At 43.2% G+C, this 11,274-nt stretch overlaps 1 protein-coding gene across 1 annotated transcript; it reads right to left on the bottom strand.

The window, feature by feature from the left end:
- Nucleotides 1–2,102: 2,102 nt before the first annotated feature.
- marchf5l (membrane-associated ring finger (C3HC4) 5, like) lies at nucleotides 2,103–6,248 on the bottom strand. The gene is made up of 7 exons (XM_020466032.2): nucleotides 6,093–6,248; nucleotides 5,412–5,498; nucleotides 5,106–5,308; nucleotides 4,822–4,952; nucleotides 4,477–4,651; nucleotides 3,020–3,186; nucleotides 2,103–2,881 (listed from the first exon to the last, which is right to left on the bottom strand). Exons 2-7 carry the CDS (start codon nucleotides 5,438–5,440, stop codon nucleotides 2,705–2,707), a joined length of 882 nt encoding a protein of 293 aa, XP_020321621.1. The 5' UTR covers nucleotides 5,441–5,498; nucleotides 6,093–6,248; the 3' UTR covers nucleotides 2,103–2,704.
- Nucleotides 6,249–11,274: the final 5,026 nt, after the last annotated feature.

Here is an 11,274-nt window from a genome sequence, read left to right as displayed (position 1 = left end):
ACCCTCCGATCCAACAGGTCCCAGACGTGCTCAATGGGATTGATATCCGGGCTCTTCGCTGGCCATGGCAGAACACTGACTTTCCTGTCTTGCATGAAATCACGCACAGAATGAGCAGTATGGCTGGTGGCATTGTCATGCTGGAGGGTCATGTCAGGATGAGCCTGCAGGAAGGGTACCACATGAGGGAGGTGGATGTCTTCCCTGTAACGCACAGCGTTGAGATTGCCTGCAATGACAACAAGCTCAGTCCGATGATGCTGTGACAAACTGCCCCAGACCATGACGGACCCTCCACCTCCAAATCGATCCCACTCCAGAGTACAGGCCTCGGTGTAACGCTCATTCCTTGACGATAAACGCGAATCCGACCATCACCCCTGGTGAGACAAAACCACGACTCATCAGAGAAGAGCACTTTTTGATAGTCCTGTCTGGTCCAGTGATGGTGGGTTTGTGCCCATAAGCGACTTTGTAGCTGGTGATGTCTGGTGAGGACCTGCCTTACAACAGGCCTACAAGCCCTCCGTCCAGCCTCTCCCAGCCTATTGCGGACAGTCTGAGCACTGATGGAGGGATTGTGCGTTACTGGTGTAAGTCGGGCAGTTGTTGTTGCCATCCTGTACCTGTCCCGCAGGTGTGATGTTCGGATGTACCGATCCTGAACAGGTGTTGTTACACGTGGTCCGCCACTGCGAGGACGATCAGCTGTCCATCCTCTCTCCCTGTAGCGCTGTCTTAGGCATCTCACAGTACGGACATTGCAATTTATTGCCCTGGCCACATCTGGAGTCCTCATGCCTCTTGCAGCACGTTCACGCAGATGAGTATCTTTCTTTTGGTGTTTTTCAGAGTCAGTAGAAAGGCCTCTTTAGTGTCCTAAGTTTTCATAACTGTGACCTTTAATTGCCTACCGTCTGTAAGCTGTTAGTGTCTCAATGACCGTTCCACAGGTGCATGTTCATTAATTGTTTATGGTTCATTGAACAAGCATGGGAAACAGTGTTTAAACTCTTTCCAATGAAGATCTGTGAAATTATTTGGATTTTTATGAATTATCTTTGAAAGACAGGGTCCTGAAAAAGGGACGTTTCTTTTTTGCTGAGTTTCTAATTCTGGCAGGATACAAAGGGCTGAAAACAGGCAAGTCCCTGCTTGTAAAAATGTGTGGCTCGGATTTAGCTTATTCAGAATTAATTCATCATTAACGTTTGCTTCATGCATGCGACCGACCAATACCTCACAAGGCTTCTTCTCTCCAAGCTGAGACCTTGAAACTGAGATATCCCTTTGTTCTGGGCGTACTGCCAAATTGCTTAGACTGATAGTGAAGATTCCTCCCAGGCACGATCAATCAGTCACTTGCATGAACCCAGTCAAATTGGTTATTAGAAAAGCACAAACATAAAATGTTCCTTCACTAGGTGTTGCAATAATGTCAGCCAATCAGCGATCAATGAGTAAATGTTGTCCAATTGCAATGGAGGCAGTAACTCAGATGGACTTACCGAGATGGCATTGGTCATCATTTGTTCCACTTCTTTCCTCACTTAAAGTTCTACACCACCCCTACTATCAAACTTAGTGCCTCATCAGCCAGGGGTAGGTAAGGGAAAGTAGAAGTCATCCCACTTCAATAATAACCTCATCAGCCAGGGGCAGGTAAGGGAAAGTAGAAGTCATCCCACTTCAATAATAACCTCATCAGCCAGGGGCAGGTAAGGGAAAGTAGAAGTCATCCCACTTCAATAATAACCTCATCAGCCAGGGGTAGGTAAGGGAAAGTAGAAGTCATCCCACTTCAATAATAACCTCATCAGCCAGGGGCAGGTAAGGGAAAGTAGAAGTCATCCCACTTCAATAATAACCTCATCAGCCAGGGGCAGGTAAGGGAAAGTAGAAGTCATCCCACTTCAATAATAACCTCATCAGCCAGGGGCAGGTAAGGGAAAGTAGAAGTCATCCCACTTCAATAATAACCTCATCAGCCAGGGGCAGGTAAGGGAAAGTAGAAGTCATCCCACTTCAATAATAACCTCATCAGCCAGGGGCAGGTAAGGGAAAGTAGAAGTTATCCCACTTCAATAATAACAGAGAGAATGTAGTATTTAACAATCAAATCACTTTATTAGCTAATTCATTCTTACAAGCAAATAAAATAGCAAGGGTTCTTCAACGTAGACCAGGGGTGTTGGGGGGGGGGGGGGGGGGCATTTGGTCTTCAACTAGGTCCAAAGGGCAGCACTAAAAATAGGTTATTTCCTTGTAGTAAAAACTTGCAAAATATTGTTCTTATATATATACTCAAACCACCCACGGGCCGGATTCGACACCCCAGGTGTAGACACGCGCGCACACACACACACACACACACACGATTGGGTGGATATCTTACAATGAAATACCAGAGCATGGTTGAGTTCTGGAGACATCAATGGGAGAAAACACTTTCAAAGGAAAAAACTCACAACTGCTTTTCTATTTGACAAGTTATCTGTTTGGAAACGTAACACACCCCTTGTCTGAGTCAAATAAAACTACATTGTGCTTGATTGCAGGTTTCTCTTTGTGTGAGGTCAGGGAACAGAGAGGATTCTGGGAAGCTGTCAATCTTTTCTGCTCCAACTAATTATATCTCCGCTCTACCTCTCCATCCCTCCTTCGCCCTCTAGGGTTAAGGGGGGGGGTGGGGGGGGTGTTGTGTTCACTCGTTTCCACTATCCTCTGTGTCGTCCTCTCCTCCCTCACTCCGCCCCTCTCCATCCATGTCCCTCTCTCTCTCTGGGTAGTTGAGGATGTGGCGGTTGGCCTGGGTGAGGTACTGCTGCTGTTTGAAATACACCTTCAACACTCCCTTCATCACCACAAACGCTATACCACCCTACAACACAGAGGGAGAGAGAGAGAGAGAGAGAGAGAGAGAGAGGGGGAAAAAAAGAGAAGCATAAAACACCTGCCAGCCCAGACATTCTGTACAACACACACACACACACACACACACACACACACACACACTCACCAGAACGGTGCGTTGCAGAGATGAAGGTACCCTGCGGAAGATCAGCCGTCCCACCAGGTTGGCCACGGAGGGGAAGATGAGAGCTCCACACAAAGTACGAGACACTGACAGGTGGTCCCCTCCATTACTCCCATCAGCTGGCACACGGGGCAATGGACGCCCTACACCTGTGTGGGATGGGTGTCAGGGGGGGAGGAGACAAAAAGGAGTTAAAAAAACAAAATGGATCAAGTGAATTTCATTTGCAGGAATGTACCACAGCGCCTTTGGAAATTGTTCCACATTTTGTTAGGTTACAGCCTTATTCTAAAAAATTTTCCTTCCCCCTCATCAATCTGCACACAATACCCCATAATGACCAAGCAAAAACAGGTTTCTGTAGCATTGAAGGTCCCCAAGAACACAGTGGCCGCCATCATTCTTAAATGGAAGAAGTCTGGAACAACCAAGACCCTTCCTAGAGCTGGCCCCCCAGCCAAACTAAGCAATTTGGGGAGAAGGGCCTTGGGCAGGGAGGTGACCAAGAACACGATGGTCACTCGAACAGGGCTCCAAAGTTCCTCTGCGGAGATGGGAGAACCTTCCAGAAGGACAACCATCTCTGCAACACTCCATAAATGACACCTTTATGGTATAGTGGCCAGACGGAAGCCACTCCTCAGTAAAAGGCACACCTGACAGCACTCTTGGAGTTTGCCAAAAGGTACCTAAAGAGTCACTGGTGTGATGAAACCAAGATGGAACTCTTTGGCCTGAATGCCAAGTGTCACATCTGGAGGAAACCTGGCACCATCTCAATGGTAAAGCATGGTGGGGGTAGCAGCATCATCATCATGCTGTGGTGATGTTTTTCAGCGGCAGGGACTGGGAGACTAGTCAGGATCGAGGGAAAGATGAAAAGAGCCAAATAAAGCGAGATCCTTGATGAAAATCTGCTCCAGAGCGCTCAAGATCTCAGACTGGGACGAAGGTTCACCTTCCAACAGGACAAGGACCCTAAGCATACAGCCAAAACAACGCAGGATTGGCTTCTGGACAAGTTCTTTAGTGGCCCATCCAGAACCCGTACTATAACCCGATCGAACATCTCTGGAGAGACCTGAAAATAGCTGTGCAGCGACGCTCCCCATCCAACCTGACAGAGCTTCAGAGGATCTGCAGAGAAGAATGGGAGAAACTACCCAAATACAGGTGTGCCAATCTTGTAGTGCCATACCCAAGAAGACGCTGTAATCGCTGCCAAAGATGCTTCAACAAAGTTATGAGTAAAGGGTCTGAATATTTGTATATATTTGCAACCATTTCTAATAATCTGTTTTTTGCTTTTGTCATTATGAGGTATTGTGGGTAGATTGATGAGGTAAAAAACATTTGATCCATTTTAGAATAAGGCTGTAACGTAACAACATGTGGACAAAGTCAAGGTGTCTGAATACGTTCCCGAATGCACTGTGTACCTGGAACTAGCAGCTGTAGTTTAGAGGAGTGTCTCTGCCACAGCCTCAGTATGTAGTCCTCCCAGCGGATCATCTTGCCCAGGACCAGCATCACAGGGATGGTAGGTAGACCCATCAGGAGGAACAGAGGATCTGCTCTCTCCATCACATCCAAGCCCTTCTTATGGCCCACCACCTGGAGAAATAGGGGGAGGAGGGAGAGGGAGGGAGGTAAGGAGGGAGCGAATTGTGAATCTCGTGTCCTGTGTTGCATTTGGCGTTCGCAATGGATTCACTGAACTAGTTAGTAAGTTAGTGTTAGTTATGGTCAGAGGTTATGGGGGTCAGGAGTAGAGGGTCTTGTACCTGCATGACAGTCACAGCTCCATAGGTGACAGCTGACCAATAGACTGTCCCCACCACCACCCCAGCAGCAGCGAATGGACTGGCCCGCGACAGAGCCCTGTCCACCTGCTGGAGGAAGTACACCAATGGCCCTGGAGGGGGGGACAGACCGACATATACACAGTCAGTAAAATACACACACCTGGACAGAAGACACTAGAGTAGAACTACCTTGTGTGTGTGTGTGCATGTGTGCCTCAAGTTGCCCATATCGGGAAAGACTATACTCTGTGTGTGTCAGTTACCCATCTTGGGGAAGACGATGCTGTACTCTGTGCCACACTGAGGGCAGCTGACAGCTCCTCCACTGTTTCCTTTCTGCTTTTCATCGAGCCAGCGCTGCAGACAGGCCTGGTGGATCCACTTGGTACAGCCTTTACACCTGCAGGGGCTCACCCACTCTGCCACGCGGTCCTCTCTCTCTGTCGCAAAACACACCCAGCAGTGCCTGGACATACACACACAGTGGGAGACACAGGTGAATACACACAGACAAAGGACACACACAGACAAAGGACACACACACACACACAGACAAAGGACACACACACTTCTCAGGGGGCTCCTCTACACAGGCCATGTTGAGTCCGTTCAGTTCCTCTAGGTCCCTGTCTCAGCATGGGCCAGCCAGGAAGGACCTACACACAAACAGTCATTTTCACTTTCTCTACATACGGCATCTGGTTAAATTACAGACAACATTTACCAACTGTTTGTATTAGCTTCTTCTACATTCAACTAACTCACTTTTGTTTTGGCCAAACTTATAACTACTTTAGCTGTCTCGGCCATGCCAAACTGATATGGGGCGGCAGGGTAGCCTAGCGGTTAGAGCGTTGGACTAGTAACCGGAAGGTTGCAAGTTCAAACCCCAGAGCTGACATGGTACAAATCTTTCGTCCTGCCCCTGAACAGGTAAGTTGTTCCTAGGCCGTCATTGAAAATAAGAGTTTGTTCTTAACTGACTTGCCTAGGTAAATAAATGCCCTAGTCAGTGAACAACTGCAAGCTAACCTGAGATAACGCTAGCTGGTTTTGTGTTTTAGTTGGATCATAAAATAACATGTTGTCCATACAATTTGCCATTAAAACGTTTTAATCGCTTTGTGATTTTTGTTAAGGCCGAGATTGCGTCAAGTGTATAACGTTACCGTAAATAGAAAAATAGTTTAGTAGCTATGGAGGAATTCATAACTTCTAGTTGTTGTTGAACAATGACAGTGGTTTCTTACCTCAATAATGCCTCTATATAACTACCCCGAAGTACCTCACAGTCAGTCAGTTTTAAACTAGAGAATGACAAGAAAAGAAAAGAGCTAAATAATCTTCGTCAACTGCTTTATGTCACCACCATAAAGCAGACAAGAATAAAAAAGTACTTCCGGGTCACGGATTTTTGGAATCTTTCAGAATAAGAGTTAGGTCCTGTATAGTTCATAGCTGAATTAATAATTAGAGCGAAATTGTGCAGAATTATATATATATATATATATATATATATATATATATATATATATATATATATATATATATATTATACTAGCTATCATACAAAGAATACTTTCAAGTATTTCTACAACATATATTTATTTTATAAATATTGAGCCTAAATGGTGAACAATATTTTTGGTGCATGCACAGTGCACTCCTATCATTTAGAGAACCATTCACAATTTCCTGTAGGTTGTCTTGCAGTAAATGGAGGTTCCATTCTACTTAGGAGCACTTCTAGTTTCCAAATCCACAGAGTTGCACCCAGGGGAGCGTCACTGCTTGTTTTTCGGCCCTTCAAGAGAGTCCAATCAGCTGAAATCCAGTTGTTTTTTTCATATCGGACTGAAATATTGCACTGTACGTAATCTATTGTGTGTCCATAAAACCAGGGTCCTAATTACTAGAGTCCCTAATATACAAAACAGATGAGTTTCAACCAAAAGTTTGCGTAGGACCCCTGAACACTATAGTGTACAAACATAGCACTGTAAAGGAAAAGCTATTGTTTGTGTTCATCAAACCAGGGTCCAGTCTACACTTTTGTACAATCAATTTAACTCTCCGCTGACTCACTAATTCAGGACGAATTCTTATTTACAAAGGAACAAATAAACTACTTTAGCTTAGTCTTTGTTTGCTTCCAGTGTGAAATAAAACACCAATCCATATCTTGCGCTCTTGACTTACGCTATAATGGTGGTGCCAAATTCCGACAATTAGCAGGTGGTTAGGTGAGAAACGAACTGCTTAAGCGAAACAATGGAAACAGTGTGATCAGTAGATGGAGTGTTAACTGACTGGCATTCCTGTAAATTACTTACTTTTTCTAATGATGATGAGCAGGCTGCAGACTTTAAATCAGACTTTAAATCGGTGCAAGGCCAGCCTTTTGTAACAAAATATGCCTCGGGGTCAAGCGTTTTGGCTGGACAAATAAAAAATATTATCCTAGTAAGATCATGTGAATAGGTTAGTATCACGCCAATCATCAGATTGCTTATGTTTCTTAAAATGCCGGGGAAACCCTGTAGATTTGTGCCCAGTGTGCTGATTCTAGCGATGAGTGTTACTGTTGATGATCAATTTCTGTTGACGATTAAGTAACTTCATTGTGATATGTGCTATGAATAAAGCATGCTTTTTTTAAAAGAAATGTACTTGCATCTTTCTTGACTTTTTTAATGTAGTCATTTATTATTATTCTTTGTATATTTTCCGAAGTGTCCACCAGAAGGCTTTTACATTGTAAGCTATTTTGGTATGCAATGCGTCTTGTGGCTCAGTTTTTTATTCAAACTCACCTGTTTTGTACTTTAGGGACTCTAGTGAGTATACTGGACCCTAGGTTTATGGACACACAATTAATCAATTTTCCTGAATAGTGCTATATTTGTATATATATATATATATATATATATATATATATACACACTACATGACCAAAAGTATGTGGGTACCTGCTCGTCGAACATCTCATTCTAAAATCATGGGCATTAATATGGAGTTGGTCCCCCTTATAACAGGCTCCACACCTCTGGGAAGGCTTTCCAGTAGATGTTGGAACACTGCGGGAACTTGGTTTCATTCAGCCACAAGAGCATTAATGAGGTCATGCAGTGATGTTGGCAGATTAGGCTTGGCTCGCAGTCAGCGTTCCAAATCATCCCAAAGGTGTTTGATGGGGTTGAGGTCAGGACTCTGTGCAGGCCAGTCAAGTTCTTCCACGCCAATCTCGACAAACCATTTCTGTATGGACCCCGCTTTGAGCACAGGGGCATTGTCATGCTGAAACAGCAAAAGGCCTTCCCCAAACCTTTGCCACACAGTTGGAAGCACAGATTCATTTGGAATGTCATTGTATGCTGTAGCATTAAGATTTCCCTTCACTGGAACTAAGGGGCCTAGCCCGAACCATGAAAAACAGCCACAGACTATTATTCTTCATCCACCAAACTTTACAGTTGGACCTATGCATTGAGTCAGGTAGCGTTCTCCTGGCATCCGCCAAACCCAGATTTGTCCATCGGACTGATAAATGGTGAATCGGGATTCATCACCTCAGAGAACACTTTTCCACTGCTCCAGAGTCAAATGGTGCAAGTTTTACACCACTCCAGCTGACGCTTGGCATTGAGCACGGTGATCTTAGGCTTGTGTGCGGCTGCTCGGCCATGGAAACACATTTCATGACGCTCCCGACAAACAGTTATTGTGCTGACTCTGCTTCTAGAGGAAGTATGGAACTCGGTAGTGGGTGTTGCAACTGAGGACAGATGATTTTTATATTTCTCCTAGACGTTTCCACTTCACAATAACAACACTTACAGTTGACTGGGGCAGCTCTAGCTCAGGGCAGAAATTTGATGAACTGACTTGTTGGAAAGGTGGACTCCTATGACGGTGTCACGGTGAAAGTCACTGAGCACTTCAGTAATGCCACTTTACTAAAAAATGTATCAATTGAGATTGCATGGCTGTGTACTTAACTTTATACACCTATCAGCAATGAGTGTGGCTGAAATAGTCAAATCCACTCATTTGAAGAGGTGTCCACATACTACTGTATATATATATATACATAGTGTACATACAGTTGAAGTCGGAAGTTTACATAGGTTGGAGTCATTAAAACTTGTTTTTCAACAACTCCACAAATTTCTTGTTAACAAACTATAGTTTTTGCAAGTTGGTTAGGACATCTACTTTGTGCATGACACAAGTAATTGTTCCAACAATTGTTTACAGACAGACTATTTCACTTATAATTCACTGCATCACAATTCAAGTGGGTCAGATGTTTACATACACTAAGTTGACTGTGGCTTTAAACAGCTTGGAAAATTCCAGAAAATTATGTCATGGCTTTAGTAGCTTCTGATAGGCTAATTGACATCATTTGAGTCAATTGGTGGTGTACCTATGGATGTATTTCAAGGCCTACCATCAAACTCACTGCCTCTTTGCTTGGCATCATGGGAAAATTAAAAGAAATCAGCCAAGACCTCAAACAAAAAATTGTAGACAAGTCTGGTTCATCCTTGGGAGCAATTTTGAAATGCCCGAAAGTACCACGTTCATCTGTACAAACAATAGTACGCAAGTATAAACACCATGGGACCAAGTAGCCGTCATACCACTCAGGAAGGAGACACGTTCTCTCCTAGAGATTCACGTACTTTGGTGGGAAAAGTGAAAATCAATCCCAGAACAACAGCAAAGGACCTTGTGAAGATGCTGGAGGAAACTGGTACAAATGTATCTATATCCACAGTATATCGATACAACCTGAAAGGCCGCTCAGCAAGGAAGAATGCCACTGCTCCAAAACCGCCATAAAAAAGCCAGACAACGGTTTGCAACTGCACATGGGAACAAATATTGTATTTTTTGGGAGAAATGTCTTCTGGTCTGATGAAACAAAAATAGAACTGTTTGGCCATAATGACCGCCGTTATGTTTGGAGGAAAAAGGGGGAGGCTTGCAAGCCAGAGAACACCATCCCAACCGTGAAGCACAGGGGTGGCAGCATCATGTTGTGGGGGTGCTTTGCTGCAGGAGAGACTGGTGCACTTCACAAAATAGATGGCATCATGAGGCAGCAAAATTATGTGGATATATTGAAGCAACATCTCACGATATTAGTCAGGAAGTTAAACCTTGGTCGCAAATGGGTCTTCCAAATGGACAATGACCACAAGCATACTTCCAAAGTTGTGGCAATTTTGCTTAAGGACAACAAAGTCAATATATTGGAGTGGCCATCACAAAGCCCTGACCTCAATCCCATAAAAAATTTGTGGGCAGAACTGAAAAAGCATGTGCGAGCAAGGAGGCCTACAAACCTGACTCCGTTACACCAGCTTTGTAAGGAGGAACGGGCCAAAATCCACCCAACTTATTGTGGAAGCTTGTGGAAGGCTACCTGAAATGTTTGATCCCAAGTCAAACAATTTAAAGGCAATTCTATCAAATAGTAATTGAGTGTATGTAAATGTCTGACCCACTGGGAATGTGATGAAAGAAATAAAAGCTGAAATAAATCATTCTCTCTACTATAATTCTGACATTTCACATTCTTAAAATAAAGTGATCCTAACTGACCTAAAACAGGGACTTTTTACTGGAATTAAATGTCAGGAATTGTGAAGAACTGAGTTTAAATGTATTTGGCTAAGGTGGTATGTAAACTTCTGACTTCAACTGACTTCTGACTTTAATTTCAAGCCTTATTCAAACAGTTTGGTTGAATAGAAATACATCATATTTCATATTTTATAATTTTATTATATTTGTATTGTGTATTTCAGCTATTTTTACTTTATTGGAGTACACAGCATTACTAGTTATTTTTTGCCCTCTCATGATAATTACTTTTGGGTATAATGTTGATTACATTTTCGATGACATTTAGTTTAATTTAACTGGTTAAACAAAATTGTAAGTGCTAACATTTCCTCACAAAATCTTACGAAGTTTTACCATTTGTATAATTGTTTTACCATCGTCATTATAATACTTTTATTTTGAAGGGAAATCGCCAGTCATCGCGTTATTCTTTCTAGGTCTTGCTTTTTCTTGCTTTGCTTCTCAGAGGTCTGACTGTCCTACTGACCGCCAAAAATCCATACCTCAGTGCCAAAAATACACAACAGTCCTTCTGATTACAGATACTTTATTCTTAAAGGGAAAGAAACACTGTCTTTTTTTTTATCTAAGCATTTTTGGGTGTTCTGGAATTTACGATAGATACACTACACATAACTTATATTCAGTAATAGCTCATTACCAATGCTAATTAACCATGATTTCAAAAACATGCACATAAATATAACTTCTCTAATGCTCATCTAGTCATCTTGTAAAGGGAGCAAAGTTGATTGAGCTGAAGATAAACGTATTCATGAAGATGATGGAAAAGCC

The sequence above is a fragment of the Oncorhynchus kisutch genome, linkage group LG29, assembly GCF_002021735.2.
Source record: "Oncorhynchus kisutch isolate 150728-3 linkage group LG29, Okis_V2, whole genome shotgun sequence".
NCBI lineage: Eukaryota > Metazoa > Chordata > Actinopteri > Salmoniformes > Salmonidae > Oncorhynchus > Oncorhynchus kisutch.
The sequence above is the reverse complement of the archived record's forward strand: the minus strand, read 5'-3'. Positions and strand labels throughout refer to the sequence as shown.